General features: G+C 41.6%; 1 protein-coding gene across 1 annotated transcript in view; it reads right to left on the bottom strand.

Annotated features, from left to right (window-relative positions):
• LOC120932084 (mucin-16-like) overlaps positions 1-18,335 on the bottom strand; it is a 59,409-nt gene that overhangs the window by 14,973 nt on the left and 26,101 nt on the right. The window contains exons 3-5 of the mRNA XM_040344215.1: positions 10,771-10,872; positions 7,420-7,556; positions 5,909-5,976 (exon numbers count right to left, since the gene is read on the bottom strand). Coding sequence (XP_040200149.1) covers positions 5,909-5,976; positions 7,420-7,556; positions 10,771-10,872 — 307 coding nt within the window. The remainder of the gene's footprint in view (positions 1-5,908; positions 5,977-7,419; positions 7,557-10,770; positions 10,873-18,335) is intronic.

The raw sequence follows: 18,335 nt of genomic DNA, 5'->3' as shown, positions 1-18,335 counted from the left end.
CTGCGCATGCGCGAGCGGCAGTGCGCATGCGCGAGCGGCGCGGCGCCGTCCGATTGGACAGGCGCTCGCCTACAGGGAGGGGCTGTGAAAAGGCGATTAAGCTAATCGCCTTTCCAGCCCCTCGGCGGAAGGAGGAAGTGGGACAGGAAGTCCCCTTCTCCTGAAGTCCCCACTCCCCCCCCAAAAAAATTACATGCCAAATGTGGCATGTAAGGGGGCGAGGAGTGGGTTAATAGGAAGTTCCATTTTTAGGTGGAACTCCTCTTTAAGGATAATGCCTTAGGCTGGTGCGCCCTCTTTTGCTCGCTGTTTGTGGTAACTATAACGTTTACTAAACAGGTTTAAAGTTAGAAGGTTCAGGATGGCAAATAGCATGCATACACCAAAGAATTACAATAATGATTTTAAAAGGTGCACATACATTGATTTTACACAGTCTGTGTGCCTCAGGCAGAGTAACATGTTGTCCAGACTTTAGAGCTTTGTGAATGGCTCTGAAAAGCCGTTGCCTGTACATGTGGGGCAGTGCCATCTGGTACAATGGTATGGATAATTCCCAATTCTCTGCCCTTACCCCTGGAAGAAATTTTTCCTCACTCTGCCTCTGCCTCTGCCTCACTTTCCTCCTCTTAAATCTTTGGCACAGTGGAAAATAGACCAGCAACAGGACAATTTAAAATGACAATTTTAGGCCTAAGGTTACTAGAGACAAAGGCCCAGATTCTGAAAGGACTTACGATGGCGCAGCGCCATGTACGCAGTCGTAAGTCCTAATCTGAGCCGTCGTATCTATGCCCCTGATTCTTAGAATCAGTTACGCATAGATATCCATTAGATCCGACAGGCGTAAGTCTCTTACGCCGTCTGATCTTAACTGCATTTTTTTTTACCGCTAGGTGGCGTTTCCGTCGAATTCCGCGTCGAGTATGCAAATTAGCTAGATACGCGAATTCCCGAACGTACGCGCGGCCGACGCAGTAAAGTTACGATGTTTACGTTAGGCTTTTCCCGGCGTATAGTTGCCCCTGCTATATGAGGCATAAGTGCGGCGTAACAATGTTAAGTATGGCCATCGTTCCCATTTTCCATTTGAAAATTTTACGTTGTTTGTGTAAGTCGTCCGTGAATGGGGCTGGACGTCATTTACGTACACGTCGAAACCAATACGTCCTTGCGGCGTACTTTGACGCAAAGCACACTGGGATATTCCACGGACGGCGCATGCGCCGTAAGTGCAAAACGTCAATCACTTTGGGTCACAGCACATTACCATAAAACACGCCCCCCTGTTCAACATTTGAATTAGGCGGCCTTACGCCGGCCGAATTACGCTACACCGCCGCAACTTACGGAGCAAGTGCTTTGAGAATACAGCACTTGCCCGTCTAAGGATACGCCGTTCTACCAGAATCTGGCCCATAAAGCACAGGTAGGGGCTTTAATTAAAAAAGATTATGGCTGATGCAGCAATAGAAAATAGGCCAGCAGCAGGACAATTTTAAATTTAACCACTAGCCGACCAGCCACCGTCATTATACGGCGGCAGGTCGGCTCTCCTGGGCGAAAGCCCGTAGCTATACGTCCTATCGTATAGCCGCCACTAGGGGGCGCGTGCGCGCCGCCGGAGGCGCGCGCGCGCGCCCCCCGCTCGCCCCGACTCCCGTGCGTGTGCCCGGCGGGCGCGATCGCCGCCGGGCACACGCGATCGCTCGTTACAGAGCGGGGACCGGGAGCTGTGTGTGTAAACACACAGCTCTCGGTCCTGTCAGCGGGGTAAATGCTGATTTTCTGTTCATACACTGTATGAACAGAAGATCAGTGTTTCCCCTAGTGAGGCCATCCCCCCCCCCCCCACAGTAAGAACACACCCAGGCATACTTAACCCCTTCCCCGCCCCCTAGTGTTAACCCCTTCACTGTCAGTGGCATTTTTATAGTAATCTAATGCATTTTTATAGCACTGATCGCTATAAAAATGCCAATGGTCCCAAAAATTTGTCAAAAGTGTCCGAAGTGTCCGCCATAATGTCGCAGTAACGAAAAAAAATCGCTGATCGCCGCCATTACTAGTAAAAAAAATATATTAATAAAAATGCCATAAAAATACCCCCTATTTTGTAAACGCTATAACTTTTGCGCAAACCAATCAATAAACGCTTATTGCGATTTTTTTTACGAAAAATATGTAGAAGAATACGTATCGGCCTAAACTAAGGAAAAAAAATTTTTTTTATATATTTTTGGGGGATATTTATTACAGCAAAATGTAAAAAATATAATTTTTTTTCAAAATTGTCGCTCTATTTTTGTTTATGGCGCAAAAAATAAAAACCGCAGAGGTCATCAAATACCACCAAAAGAAAGCTCTATTTGTGGGAAAAAAAGGACGCCAATTTTGTTTGGGAGCCACGTCGCACGACCGCGCAATTGTCAGTTAAAGCATCGCAGTCCCGAATCGCAAAAAGTGCTCTGGTCTTTGACCAGCAATATGGTCCGGGGGGTAAGTAGTTAAATTGTAGGCCCAATATGAGGTGTTTTAGGTGCACACTTTTGTTAAATTTTTCTTTCAAATGATGATGAACCATCAACATAAAATAAAAATCAAGAAACCTCTCATGGAGGCAAAAACCATAAGATATCACCCCTAAAACAATAGTATCTGTTTTCTTTTTTCTTTTTTTTTTAAAGGGCAGTCTTGCAGCAAAAAAGGCAGTTTTGTCTAAATAAATCCTATCAACACAAAAGAAACGAATATATCCCCAAAATAAATAAAGTCCTGAATTACCTCCTGAAACAAAAGCCCTTTTTTTCAAAGGAAAGCCTTGCGTCTATAAAAGAAGTTTAACCAAAAATAAAGGCCAGAACAAAATGAAAATTTATTTAGCCCCCTAAAAAATGTAATCGCCAAAATACTGCGCCCCAGAAACAAAATGCACTTTTTTTTTTTTAAAGGGAAGAGTTACAGCAAAAAAGGATGCTATGGGTGGGAGAGCATGCTAAAAGTGATCTCTGACCCCAAATCAACCAAAGCAGAAAATAAATTAAAAAATCACCCTCCAAAAAGAGCAACAAAGAGGTTGCTTGCCCAAAGAGCTAGCAATCAGAATTAAAGTACAGTTTTCTTTTTAACTGACCCTGAATCTCTCCCTATGCAATTTGACAGCTTTCCCTATCCTTTCCCTCTAAAGCTTCCAGTACACTGACACTAGGGCTGCTCCTTTTCCCCTTCTTTTATATTAGTGAGGGGCTAGCATGTAAAAAAAAGACCCCTATATTGGCGTTCTTATGCAGAATACCAAAGTGAAAAGCACTCACAGTGTATTTGAGAATGAATTACTTTACAAAACAAGTAGTTAAACATTCAGGAATTGATGGTTTTAAAGTAGTTTTACTGCTTGTTAAAAATATCTAAATGGCAACCAAAACATATCTAAGGAAAACTAAGCTCTTAGACTAATTATATTTCTTTTAATAATCTCTAACAAAATTTGTTGCTGTTTATTTAAAAAAAAAAAAAAAAGTAAAAATGTAAGGTGAGAAATATCACTGATAATTGTAACCTCTTTATATTGATTATAGAGATTATTAAAAGAAATATAATTACAAAGCACTGTAGCAATAATCGTGTCACTGTTGTCAAATAGCTACAATTGATTTGGGCTAATTAATTAAAGGAGTTGAAAATCTGCACACAGTATATTGTGTGAACATTAAAGCGGTTGTATACCCTAAATAAAATAAAAATAAAAAAACCTGCAAGGCAAAGGCATAATGAGCTAGTATGGCTAGCATACTAGCTCACTATCAATTACTTACCTTAGATCGAAGCCCCCACAGCGGTCCTCGGACACATCCTCCGTCGCCGCCATGATACCCAGAGTGTCTTCTGAGTATCGCCGCTCCAGCGCTGTGACTGGCCGGAGCGGCGATGACGTCACTCCCGCGCATGCGCGCAGAACGGCACGATCCCAGCGCATGCGCACATTTACGCCACTTTCCAGCAGGCTCCCATTCAAATGCTGCCGTGCTCAGTGCACCTGCGCCGTTGTCTACGGCGCGCATGCGCCGTAAACATCGGTGCCTGCTTTTCTGCAAATATCTCCTTAACCATATAGATTTAAGTAGATATTGCAAGCACCTACAGGTAAGCTTTAATGCAGGCGCAAGTGGGCAAAGAGGGTATACAACCGCTTAAATTTCATTCTAATAAAGTGAAAAGCAAATTCCTGTGCAGATTAAAAAAGAAAAACAGATGATTGGATAATTGAAGAGAATATTTACAAAATGTATTGTGTGAAGGTTCTCAATGTTAGTAGTTTAGCTTATTTGCATCAAATTTTTTTGTCAATATTGTCTTTTTATTATTTATTTATGTTGAGGTGTGTTAAACCCTGCGGTCATTGAAGGCTATGTGTGTAGACGAAGTTGATCAGTGTCAGTAGTCAATACATTTTGCCTACTTAAAAAATGTGTTTAATAATATATAAGGCTACTATCTGGGTCAAAATTTTAGAAAATACTCATGTAAGCAGGAAAATTTATGAAAATATTTTATAATGCCTTTTTTGAACTCAAAGGGTTCCATTTCCCGTGCCGGTTAGGAAGGGGAGATGGCCACTCCAGGTGGAGACCTTGATGATAATCCACCCCGCAGAGATCCCAGGTGCAGACAATGCAATCAGCAAGGCAGGAATAACAAGGATGTATTTCTGGACAGCTGCACTCTCGAACAAAAGTTGCCTTTATTTAAAAATGGGAACAGCACTACAAGTCACAGCAATCGAACCCCGGACAGCTGACGGTGTTTCACACTGTATCTAGAGTTTAGTCATATGACTAAACACTAGATACAGTGTAAAATGCGTCAGCTTCCCGTGCCGGTTTCTAGAATGATCATAATTCGTACACTACATTACTCCTACTCCATGCTGTCCCTCTGTATTAAAGTTTAAAGTTGGGAGGTATGTTAATCCGCGGCCTAGGATAACTCTTAAGCCTCGTACACACGATCAGCCCATTCGATGAGAACAGTCCGAAGGACCGTTGTCCTCGGTTAACCGATGAAGCTGACTTATGGTCCGTCGTGCCTACACACCACCAGTTAAAAAAACGATCGTGTCAGAACGCGGTGACGTAAAACACAACAACGTGCTGAAAAAAACTAAGTTCAATGCTTCCAAGCATGCGTCGACTTGATTCTGAGCATGCGCGGGTTTTTAACCGATGCTTTTGCATACTAACGATCGGTTTTGACCTATCGGTTACCAGTCCATCGGTTACATTTTAAAGCAAGTTCTCATTTTTTGGACCGAAGGTTAAATAACCTATGGGGCCTACACACGATCGGTTTGGACTGATGAAAACGGTCCTTCAGACCGTTGTCCTCTGGCTATCCTATCGTGTGTACGAGGCTTTAGGGGTTGATTTCCTAAAGACAAACAGGGCTGCAAGGAAAGTTCATCCTATCTTAGTAAAGGATATAAATCTCTACTGAATTCCAACGCCCAATAATGTGCAAGCAAAAATTGTGTTTTTTTATATTCCTTGCATATGATTGGGTGTTCTTTTCAAAGTGAATTTTCGCCACATTCACTAAGCTAATGGAAAATTCCCTTGCAAAGTCAACAGCCATTGGCAAATTAGCCACTTAGGAATTGGATGAGGAGAGAATTACCGTAAGTCTCAGAATGGCCTAACAATTAGGTTAGGATCAGTCACCAAAGAGTGTGCATAGTTGCTTTATTTTAATGTTTGTTTGTTTGTTTTTTGTACTAAAAACTCTTGGGCAAAGATGTACTATATTCTCAGAACATGGGGATTTAGAAGAGAAATGTATTTTAAATGTTAAGCTAGAAATAAAAAAAATCTAGAATCAAATGCTAAGCATTGAGTACATTTGAAAACAGTACCTGAACATTAAGTCTCTGCATCCTGTATATGCAGCCCCGATGCTTGTGTTTCGGAACACCTGATCGATCTAAAAAATAAAAAAAAGAATCATTCACAAGACAAGAGACATGTGCTTAACTAAATGAAAATCAGTATAAAAATCCAGTGCATTGTATTGAAAATAACTACTGAGGACATGCTTGCATCTATTGTATAAATAAAGTTTTTCTAAAAGCTCAAGGTGTTTTATCTTCATGCATTCAATGCATGAAGATAAAAAATATTCTGTGTACAACAGCCCCCCTAAAACTTTCCTGAGCCCCATCGCGATCCAGCAATGTGCACTACTAGAGCCTCAGCTCTCCAGTGACTCTCCCTTCTCATTGGCCAGTGGCTCCCACTGCTGTCAATCACAGCTAGTGAGCCAATGAGAGGGAGAAAGGAGGCAAGGTTGAATGGACACCCAGAGCAGCGGCTCAGGAGTGAGCCTGCTTGGGTGCCCCCACAGCAAGCTGTTTGCTGTGGGAGCACTTGGCAGGAGGGAGGGGTCAGGAGAGCCAGCGGGGGGATCTGTGAAGAGGAGCGATCATAGCTAATCTGTGCAAAACCACTGCACAGAGTAGGTATGGCATGTTTGTTATTTGAAAAAAATAACTCTGTTGTGTTATGGCTGGTGGATAGCGCTGGTTTTCCACTTCACTGAGAAAGTGAATGGTTTCACAAAATGCCTAGAGCATAAGGATGCAATCTCGATAGTTTTTATGAAATTAATTAATTACCTTCTACTGTTGGTCATCAATTTAAACATGTTCATTAGCTATTCCTATTTTGGTATTTTGGTCTGTTACAGTTTTTACCAGTTTACAACGTCATAATTGTGATGGCTTCAATGTATTACTGCTGTGTGTGACCAATGTTCCTAATTTGTACCATCTTTGGCTGGAATGTACTATTTAAAAGAACATTTATTTATGTATTTCTGTTACCTATGGATATATCTAATATATATGTACTATTTCTACCAGTGGATATATGCCCTTATATAGAGTACCACATTTGCTCCCCTCTGTTTTAACTCCTCAATAGCACTATACAAGAAACTGTGGCACAAAATAAGGTCACCTTGTGGTGTCTACTTTCCAAGAAGAGGTCATTATGGAGGTTTTCTTGTCCTGACAATTTTTAAATTTACATTTTTATTTAATATGTTTTATAACAGAATGTAATGAAATGGTTTATTTGCAAATGTTTTTTTTTTCCTTTGTATGGTAAAAGTTTAAAATGGTAATAAATACCATCAAATGAATGCTCTATTTGTTTGGGTACAGTGTTGCATGATGGAGTAATTGACAGTCATACTATTACAGTGCTCATCACTGAAAAACACGCTAGACACAGGTGCTGTAACATGCTGGTTCTCAAGTGGCTAAATAAACTGCTTTACCACAAATAAGAACATCCTAAACTATATACTGGTAACTTAAGGGGATTTATAGTAAACAATATTATTTTGATATCAAGCATCTCTTACCTGTAAGAGCAAGATGGCAGACATGGCACGGTAGATATTAGAGGACTGATCCTGAAACTGGGAATTGTAAGTCACATTCACCAAAGTCAAGTTGAATGTAAAATCCACAACTGCTGGAAAACCTGTTGACATTACACCTGAAGGAATTATTATTATTAAAGATAAAGTAAAATGCATGCGCAAGGATTGTATATTGGTTATATCTTGCCTTCTGTTAATTTACAACCTTCAATGCGTAGTCATTACTTGATTATTTTACTTCACATCTATTGTAACAGTTGTGTGGTGTAATTGTTCAATGATCAACTTACTGTATTCCAAATGGTATTAATGCGGAACTCTACCCAAACGGGGAAGTTCCACTTTAAGGGGAAGTTCCACTTTAAGACCTGCTCCCCCACTCCTCTTTGACATTTGCCTTTTTTTTCTTGGGGGGGGGGGGGCAGGTACCTGGTTTTGAAAGGTATCCACTCCCACTTCGGCTCGGATCACCTAGTGGATCTGAGTGAAAGTTCTCCTTCCCCCTCCCTCCCACCAGTCCTCTGGGACACGTTACAGGACCATTGATGGCTTGTGCATGCGCAGTGGGCACTCAGCTATGAAACTGTCACAGCTAGGTTCCCACAGTTCCGATGATGGCGCCAAGGACCAAAGACAGTCCTGCCACTCCCTCGGGTGAGCACAGTGGTGGATCCTGGTACAGGTGTCTGTTTATTAAAAATCAGCAGTCACAGTTTTTGTTGCTGTTGACTTTTAATTTTCAGAAAACTAAGTGGCGCTACCCTTTATGCAAAAAAAAAAAAAATCAATAACATTAAAAAATATTTGAAATTATGAAGAAAAACCTGTTTATACCAAGTTGACTTTTAAGTAATTCTCAAAAGGAGTATCTGCTGGTGTACTGGAGGATAAAAACATAAACAGAGGAAGTCATACAAATTTATAGAGCAGAATTCCGCCTCTAAAGCCAAACTTTTTTTCTCTTTTTTTTATAGAGAATAGAAGAGTTAGGACCACTGTCAGGCTAAGCTTTTTGTATCCCCAATAGGTATAATGACTCTATTTGTCCTGATGATCATTGTAACTGGGACTGAAATAGATAGGAAAGACACACATTTTGAGTCACCAGACCAGGACTAGATGGAAAATGTTATAATGGGAACACTTGTTGCATTGACAACTGTCTAAGAGGCAATTTCCTTTCACTTCCTGTTGTGTCCATAGGGCAGGAAGTAAAAAGACATCTCCAAAATGAGACACTGATGACAGAAAACAGATGTTTTTCCCATTTTCTATGCTATCCAAAATGAAAAAAATGACTACTAGTGCACCTGAACAACCAATTAAAATTTAACTTTTACTGGTCTGCTGCAAACAGGATGAATTCTGATTGGTTACTTAAAATAAATTGTCCTAAAAAATATAACGCTTAAAAACAAGTACTCAGGGCTTATTAAGATGGCAACTAGAGGTGGCTGGACTGCAGCATTAATATGCAGATAAACTCTGTGAGTGAATACAGTAGCACTCTGTGCCATGGCCACACACATCCTGCAGGATTAATTGTATCCAGATTGTGCGCAGCCGGAACTGCCATTCCTGGATGCAAAGGGTTTGCATCCGGGGCCAGTCAGAGCCCCTAAGTGCACATAACTACTAGATGAGCAGTTGTATGTGAAAGGCCAGCCATTGGTCTATACAGGGTGCAAGGAACAGCTGTGACAAGGAGACATAGAATGTGCATGAAGGTAGCGTTTCCATTGGCAAGCATTACTCCCACAGGAGACCACATAGCTGAAGGAGCTCTTAAAGCCAAAATTAACCTTCTGAATAATCAGCTAAATACATTCAAGGTTGGTTTTCTTTAAAAAGTAGGCACAGCTTGAGTAGAAAAGTCTGCCTTCTGCCAACAGCTGCAGAGTGGGACCCTGATGTGTGAAGAAGTGATCTCTTTGCAAAGGTCTGACATGCCAACCTGCATCAGAGCTAGAACTCTCTAATCAGGGCAGGGGTGGATCCAAGGGGGGAATGGGGCAATTGTCCCCCCTGAAAATATTACAGACTCAACATCAGGCCAGCAGCAGCACAGAGAGAGAGAGAGACTGCACCACCACACCGCTGGCCTGGCCTCTACTGCCCGACGCACTGCACTAGTTGCTATCGCTTGGCGTCTAGCAACCAATGAGTGACGTCACATCCAAGCCGAAGGGGAGGAGAGTGAGGCTCCAGCATCAGAGCGGAGACTTCTTTCTCCTCAGCCGCGCCTAGTGTGACTGTTCCACCCACCTCCATCTTCTCCAGGCTCCAGCACGGCATGAAGAGAGAATGATGCATCTGGCTGTATGAGTGATACCGCAATCCCCGCTCATCTCTATTGCTCCTCCAGTTTCTTGGATGCCTTTACTGTTCTTGTAAGTATATGAGGGCTGGCCTGAGTCCTGAGTTCTGATAATCTTCCTATAGGACAGATGCATAATAGCATGCTATGATGTATATGGTGTCATTGATTTAGGTGCTTCTAGGAAGTTCCAGAGATGTTCTACTGCTGACTTAATCAGGCGGAAACAGATTGCAGATGGACAAGTGTTTAGGGACCGAACACTGCTGGCCCATATATGTACCCTGCGACAAGAAAGATATCAGTGACAAATTCTGGTGAGGTTCAGTCCCAGTTTACATATATGCGATGCGGGAACCAGCACAATTCCAATGCGGGTTCCAGCATCGCATATCACCTGCCGACGGTTAACACTGACATCTGCGAACTGCTGCAGGTGTCAATGCAAAGTTAATGACAACCCCAGATCAGTTTTCAGATCGCAGTGCAAACTGTCAAAGGTGCAGGAATCGGATCACATAGGTGTGAACAACCATGTGATCCGATTCCAGTGCAGACAAAAAAAAGGGTCTTACACCATTTTGCTATGCATGCAATGTGATTTCAGCCATACATTTTGTAATGATCCTCCCAAGACTAGACTCTGGATCTGCCCCTGAATCAGGGGAGATTTGTGGCTTGTAGAGTTGTGTGATTTGTGGATTGTAGAGCTATATGTTTGACTCAATAGTGGGGGGGGGGGGGTCAGACCTCTGTAAAGAGATGACTGCTTCTCCATAGAAAGCAAGGGTCCCACTCAGCAGCTGCTGTCAAGAAACAGGCTGTAGCTTTAGAAAGAAAGTACCACTGATGACACTGGCTGCAATAGCTGCTTGAGTCTCCATTGCCTGCTCTGTACTGGAGATGCTAATTGTTAAACTAATACTTTAGTTAAAGCCAAAATCTTTTGATTATGTCTTTCCTTTATTAGTGCTAGCAACACATCACCAAATATATAGCTGAAATGGAATTACCAGATGGAGTACTAGATGCTTGGCTTATAGTAGTCTGTGCTGTGATTGTGTTAGCTCCATTAGGTTGGTATACCGGTACTTTGGTCACTGGAACTATGACTTCTGTGGATAAAAATAATGGACACTGAGTTGAAATAAAATATCTCTTTTCAATATATTGCCAGTTTGGTTTTTCTTTAGTAGGAAAGCAAACAAGCACATAGAAAGTGTACTATTTTCAATGAGTTGGGCGACTCATAGACTTGTATTGCAATAGAATCCATGAGTTTGTTTTCAAAATAATCAGCATTTTTTTTTCTTTTTTAGACAGAAGTGAGCTTGGTAGCTGTAAAGTCCTCCAATCCATATTAGAGACTAGCAAGTGGCAACCATCCTCCCAAGCATAGAGTGCATTGGTCAATTGGGACTGGCCGATAAACACGTAAGATTGGAGATTTGTGTCCCCAGTCTTAATGAGCTGGGAGCACAGGAAGTATCCGCCAGACTCCTGATGTCTTACCTGCCATTTACATAGTAGTACTACAGAGGGCTTTTCATCACTCTTGTGATAGTAACATATTTAAAACAGAAAAAAGTCCAATACATTTTAAAAAACACATACATAGAGTAAAGCCGAAAAAGAACAGTCAACCGTACAAATTAGGAATAATAGCCTATTTCCTTTACTAGACATAATTGTTCATGCATGAAAAGGTATCTTTAGGTCCAAGCACTTGAGAAAGGGTTTTTAGTCTAAAAAAGCAACATAAAAAGCTGTAGATAGACATAATTTGTACTAGAGCTCAAATCAAGTGTATTGACCATCTAAGTCTCAACGGTATCAAATTGTTGTTTTGTAGCATATTTTACATTACTGACTCTCTTTTAGGATATTATATATTCACACCCTCAAAAGTCCAGTAACAAAACATTAAAGCAATGCTCAGTAACGTAATCATCTGTCAAAGGAAGTGCAGTCTGCAGTCATACACAAAATTTTAGTCATTCATTAAAGCAAGGGCTGTTACTGATTAAAATCTTCATGTTTGATTAATCAATTTATTTAATCGATTTATCGACTAATTTCGATTAATTATAACACACATACATTTTTCGGATCACCACCATATATAGTCCCCACTGTAATATCCACAGACATCTCCCCCACTGTAATATCCACAATCACCCCGACTGTAATATCCACAATCACCCCCACTGTAATATCCACAGACATCTCCCCAATTGTAATATCCACAGACATCTCCCCACTGTAATCCACAGACATCTCCCCCACTGTAATATCCACAGACATCTCCCCATTGTAATCCACAGACATCTCCCCCACTGTAATTCACAGACATCTCTCCCACTGTAATTTCCACAGACATCTCCCCCACTATAATATCCACAGACATCTCCCCCACTGTAATATCCATAGACATCTCTCCCACTGTAACCCACAGAAATCTCTCCCACTGTAACCCACAGACATCTCCCCACTGTAATCCATCTCCCCACTGTAATATGGTCCACATCTCCCCCACTGTATAGGAAGATTAGTCTTACCAGAGAAGCTGGCCAAACACGAGCAGTTGAGGCTGGGTGATGACGTCATTGCGCCGCTCTAGACTCACCTAGGCCGCCGCCGGGTGGACCAAGATGGCTGCCGCTCCGGGCGCTAGACTGAAGCCGCTGCCTTTCATATGGCCGAGGCAGCAGCGGAGCTCCGCGGATCACGCGGTGTGCCGATCTGCATATGGTGACCAGTTCGGACCACGAATCATTTAAGATCTGTTGCACCACTAGTACCAATCAAAAGAATTTTGATCGATCAAAAAAAATGAACGATTAATTGAGGAATTAATCTTTCATTTCCACAGCCCTAATTAAAGCCTTTAGTTAAAAAAAAACACTAATGATGTTACTATAAGTGTGATGTGTTTTTTGTGCTGTTAGCTATTGGTTTAGCAGAAATCTTCCTCCTCTGATCCCCTCTATCCAGCCATAAACTTCCGTTGTTGTGGGGCTTAACAGAGCTAAGGGAGCAGTGACAGGCGCTCATCAAGATTGCCTGAAGGTTTTCCACCCTTTCTTCCACACCTCCTGTATTCATAGAGGATGTACTATGGTTCCTATAAATGAAACACAATCTATTAATAGAAGAGGACCTTTCATTAATTTGCCCATTCCCCATTCATAGATAGCTTTTGCTTCCTAGAAAATATAGTACAGCTTCTATGAATGCAGGAGGTGAGTGGAAAAGGCGGGCATGGTCGGACACTCTTGCTGAGTGTCTATCACAGAGCCCCCAGCTTTTTTAACCCCCACCTCACTGGAAGATTATGGCAATACATTTATTGGATTAACAGAATAAAAGAAAAACACAAATAGGAAGGTCTACCTAACATAAAACACCAGAAGCCCAATATCTCTATCAGGTGGTCTGTAATTTACGCCTCATGCATGCAAATGCGCACAAATACGCGTGAATGCGCCCAAATGTGAGGGACTGCACACAAATGCCTATTTACATATTGTGCAGAACGAGAACGTGAGAATACCCTTCCATGCATTTTCGGGAAATATGAAATTTGCGCAAATATGCGCAAATACATACAAAAAAAGTCTGAAAAAGTAGATGCTCAAACAGGGGTATCATGAGTAAGAGGCTTTAAAGGAGAAGTACAGTCAAAGCTGGCCACCCCCCGCCCCCTCCACAGCACAGTGCTCCAATGAGTGAGGAGGGGGCAGAGCAGAGAATTGTGACTGACAGTCACCAGCTCTCTGCTCACCGGGCTCTGAGAACCAAGCGATCTGCAGAGTTCGATCTCTCTTTCTCAGTGTAGATCAGTTGAAACCAGCAGGACTCCTGATTTACCCTCACTTCCTGTCCTGCTATCAATGGTTTCATCAGACTGGAGAAAGGCAAGGTAAAATCTACAACAGAGACACTGACAGAAATAGAAATCTGACAAGGATTTTAGCATTGCTCTATCCTACTAAAGAAAAGCCATTTTTATTTCTGTCTGTGTGGATGTTGAAAAGTTACCCTCCCTTTCTGTCTGGCAGAATTATTAAACAGAATGTACAAAGCTGGACAAAATTTTACAAAAGGCTAACATCTACAACTGCAGCCAAAACTGGTTCCATCAAATACTGGCTTGGGGGTGAGAAATGGATGCATAAGCATCAATAAATGAGTACTTTCTTGTTGAATTGCAAAACTTTCTAAAAATCACTTTGGCATTTCCTGCAAGAGTGAGTGGAAGTTGGGAGAAATAGAAGTACATGCAGGTGAGGGATTAGTAGCCTAGGTATGATCAATGGTAAGGCACAGAGGTTAGTGAGGGAATGGGGGCTACAGACACAAACAGTGCTGAGGGAAGAAGGATGTAAGTTCAGAGGGGGGGGGGGGGGAGGGAAAGGGGGATGCAAGTGCAATGGGTGGTAAAGATATGTAGGCGCAGGTGTGGAGGCGGTGAAGAAAGGACATGGGTGTGGTGGGTGGTAAGGGAACAAGGACAAGGGGCTTCATAATCCAGGGACAAAGCCAGGGTGCTACTTCCAGATCTCCAGAAATATTATGAAGCAGCAGTAATAAAGAGAGTTATAGATTGGGTCCATAAGACATCATATAAGAAATGGGTGTCGCTAGAAGACAATATGAGTAAAACGGCGTTAGGCCAGATTATCTGGATCCCTAAAAAACATAGAGACCTCCCCAAGGCACTTGCCCCAATTACAATAGGAACACTAAGAATATAGGATAAAGTAATTAAAGACATGAAAGGGCAATATAATAGTCCTCTGATGCCCCTGATAGGAAATAATTATTTCCCACCGGGGAAAAATAATAAACTGTATCTAAAGTGGACCCACTTGGACAGATTGAGGTTAAAATATGTCTTAAAGGGGAATAGGCTATGCCCATTAGAAGAACTACGTGAGAAATATGGAACATCACCATGGGATGGTTGGAGATATATGCAGCTCCAACATTTTACTGAATCTCTTCCAAAACCCCTTCGTAGTGTTGAAAGATTAAATCCTTGGGGGAGATTAATAGACCAGGGAGGGATGAGCAGAAAAGGGACGACCTCTAAAATATATAGGCTGTTGATAACCTCCATGGAGGATGGGTCAATACACCTCTTGGAAAAATGGGAGACAGAATTAAACCAAACAGTTCCAGAGAGGCTGAAGAAGAGGGTTATGGATTATGTACATTCTACCTCAAAGGACACAAAAGTGAAAGAAATTAACTATAAATTATTGACCAAGTGGTGCTATGTCCCCACTAAAATGTATAAAATAAATCATGACGCATCACCCCTGTGTTTGAGGAAATGTGGGGAAGAAGGAAATCATGCCCATATATGGTGGCAATGTAGATTGATCCAAATATATTGGGTAGAAGTACTAGGTCTAATGAAACAGATAGAAGGGACAGAGATAGAACTAGACCCCTGGAAATGCTTATTCCACGCAATGGAAGTCAGAGAAAAAAATACAGAGTGTCCCTTACCCCGTTTTTATTAAATGCAGCGAAAGCATTAATCCCGAAAAATTGGAGAATGAAGGAACCATAAAGGATAAAGGAATGGTTTAGAGAGGTAGATAAAATAAGGGTAATGGAGGAATTAATACGTTTTCAAGAGGATGCAGAAGCAAGATTTCAAGAAACATGGGGGAAATAGATGAACTTTAAGCAATCCCTGACCTATTTGGAGATCATGGGGAGTGAGGGGAATACATAGGCTGGCACCTAGGTGGTGAATCTTTTCCCCACTGTTTTTTTTTTCTTTTCTTCACATAATACGAAGTGATAAGGGGGAGGATGGAAAGTCCCCCCACTTCACTTCCTTATAAGTAAGGATACACATATGGGCACTGGGATAGTTATGGGATACACGCCAAAAGGGGTAAATTCCCCCCCTTTCCTTTTTTTTTTTCTTTCCTCTTCTTCTCTCTTGGGCCAACAACAAGAGATATATAGGTACACATATAGGGTAATGGGATGGGCGTAAGGGGGGGGGGGGATCTGGTGCGGACTTACGTGAAAGTACTGCTCCCCTCGCTTTTGCTCCCTCTTTTCACTATTTTTGGGAGATGGGGCTCCGGGGTGACACGCGCGCATATATGCGTATGTCTATATGAATATGTATGTAGGTGTGTATGTGTATGTATGTTCGAACGTACACAGGGGGGTGAGGGCTAGGCGGGCTGCTTTGATCACTCTGTTTCTGAGAGGTCTCTAAATTCCCCTCTTTTTCTCTCTTTTCTCTTTCTTTTTTTTTTTCTTTTTTTTTTGATCAAAAGAGAAGGTGCCATGGTATAAAGAGTCCCATTATAGATGCATGATTTAAAGGGATTGACCTAACTGTGTACCCACACAAGTTTTTCCTGTATTAATGTATATGTTTTATGTATGAAAGAATTTATGAACTTTATAATGGATGTTGATTTTAAAAAATTTCTAGAAAGTTTATAAAGTTTTTTCTATGTGAAAAGGAATAAAAATAACTTAAACACCAAATAGCAAATAATAGCACTACCATATAGGTGAAGCAATCTGCACAAATCACCATGTGTTGCCTGTCTCCCCAGTCCAATAAGCCATTGATCATCACCACATAGCTATAGTCATTTTAAATACCACTGCTACCACCTGTCCCCAACTGAGTGGTAGCAAAAATGGCTCCAGCCACTCACTGTACATAGGTCAGAGCTCCTAATAGATCAGATCTTCCATATGGCCTGCACTGTGATGCTGATAGGCACAGAGTGGAGAAACATAGAAGTGTTGAGAGCTGCCAGCTTTTTCTGCACAGTATAGCTGGGTATAGGCTACTGAGGGAGCAGAACAGTCTCTGTGGGCATCCATTCACCAGGAGTGGAGCAGTCTGAGTGGGAGTTAGATTGGTCGGGGCAGAAGAGGTCTAGGTGGGGGTACATTGGGAAAGATTGGAACAGTCTAGGCAGGGGTGGAGACAGGGCATGGGCCCTTTGAACCATACTGTTTCTAAATGGATGACTGTTTGGTGGATGGCTTAGTAGATTTTGTACAGTCTAATAGGCCAATGGGTGGAAGAAGTGGGGAGAGGAAGAGGAAGGAGGAGGAGAAAACTTTACTAGAAGCAAAACCCATCAGTGGGAAAGTGATTCTATGATAAACTCTTATGCCGCGTACACACCATCACTTTATGTGATGAAAAAAAACTAAGTTTTGAAAAGCGTCAATTAAAATGACCGTGTGTGGGGGGAAACGTTGTTTTATGTCTTGTGAAAAACGACAAAAAAAATTGAAGCATGCTTAAATTTTTTGTGTCGTTTTTCAAAACGTCGTTTTTTGTGTCAATTAAAATGATAGTGTGTGGGCAAAATGACGTTTAAAACAACGTTTTTAAACCAGCGCATGCTCAGAAGCAAGTTATGAAGCTAGTTTTCATGGAAAAGAGTGCTGAACGTAACCACGCTTTAGAGCATTTTGAAAAAACGATGGTGTGTAGGCAACATCGTTTTTGAAAATGAAGTTTCAAATACGTCGTTTTATTTCATGATTTAAAACGTCGTTTTTTTTCATCACATAAAGTGATGGTTTGTACGCAGCATGAGTCATTGTCTCTTAGCCAAGAGCAATGCAAAGGTGCACTGTGAAAACAAAACTCTGACTTTGCTTTCATAATATTGAGGTTTTCTTGTGGAAATGTGCACAGGAGATTAACTGATTTGAAATATTGACATACGATGTATAATACAGTAAATACAATCAGAATTTTTTTGTGAAAGTGTAAAGACATACAAATTAATAAATCTGCTTAAACTTTTGGAAAAAAAACTAATCAGCAATTTGTCAATTATCAAAATGAAATATAAGATTTGTGAAATAAATGTGTATTATGATCTTCTTTAAAAAGTAAAATTTTTGTTTTTTTATTGCAATGTTTTATAACTATGTGTGACAAGTAAACAGCAAATCACTGTCAGTGTTAAGCATGGCACAGAGCGAGCACTGAAAACAAATGACTAGTGTGGTCCCAGTGAACTATAACTATTATGACTGCTGAGGCGCAATGAGCCCAGGCGCAATTAACTGTAACATAAATGTATAGTAAAAACTTTCCCCCTTGCCCCTTCACCCCGTTAAATAAACACACTTACAACCATTTAGGTTGGAAAGGGCAAGGCCACAGCTTTATTAAATCCAAACATAACATGTGAACACTTTTCAACCAGTACCAGTCACAGTTGTACTGTGAGCACACAATTCCAAAGGGGAGGAGGCCTGTCCTTACCATAAGTGCCGGACAGGCTGCCTACTTCCGATTTCCTTCAAGGGCATAGTCCATTACGGCCATTTTATGCTGGCAAGGTCAAAAAAACGCAGCAAGCTGTGACATACTATATAAAAAAGGGACGGGAGGGTGGGCAGCTCTTACCAACCACGTTTCTTGAAAAAGACCCAGAATTCCCTAGGGGCACTACTTTTATCAAGCTCAGGCATAGCCCATTCCCCCTAGCAACCAATCATTTGATCTGCCTTATCCTGCACCTAGCCATGCCCCCATCAGTCACGGCTCTCTTCC

The sequence above is a fragment of the Rana temporaria genome, chromosome 1, assembly GCF_905171775.1.
Source record: "Rana temporaria chromosome 1, aRanTem1.1, whole genome shotgun sequence".
NCBI classification, from domain to species: Eukaryota; Metazoa; Chordata; class Amphibia; order Anura; family Ranidae; genus Rana; species Rana temporaria.
Note: the sequence above shows the minus strand (reverse complement) of the source record. Positions and strands in the feature narration are given on the sequence as shown.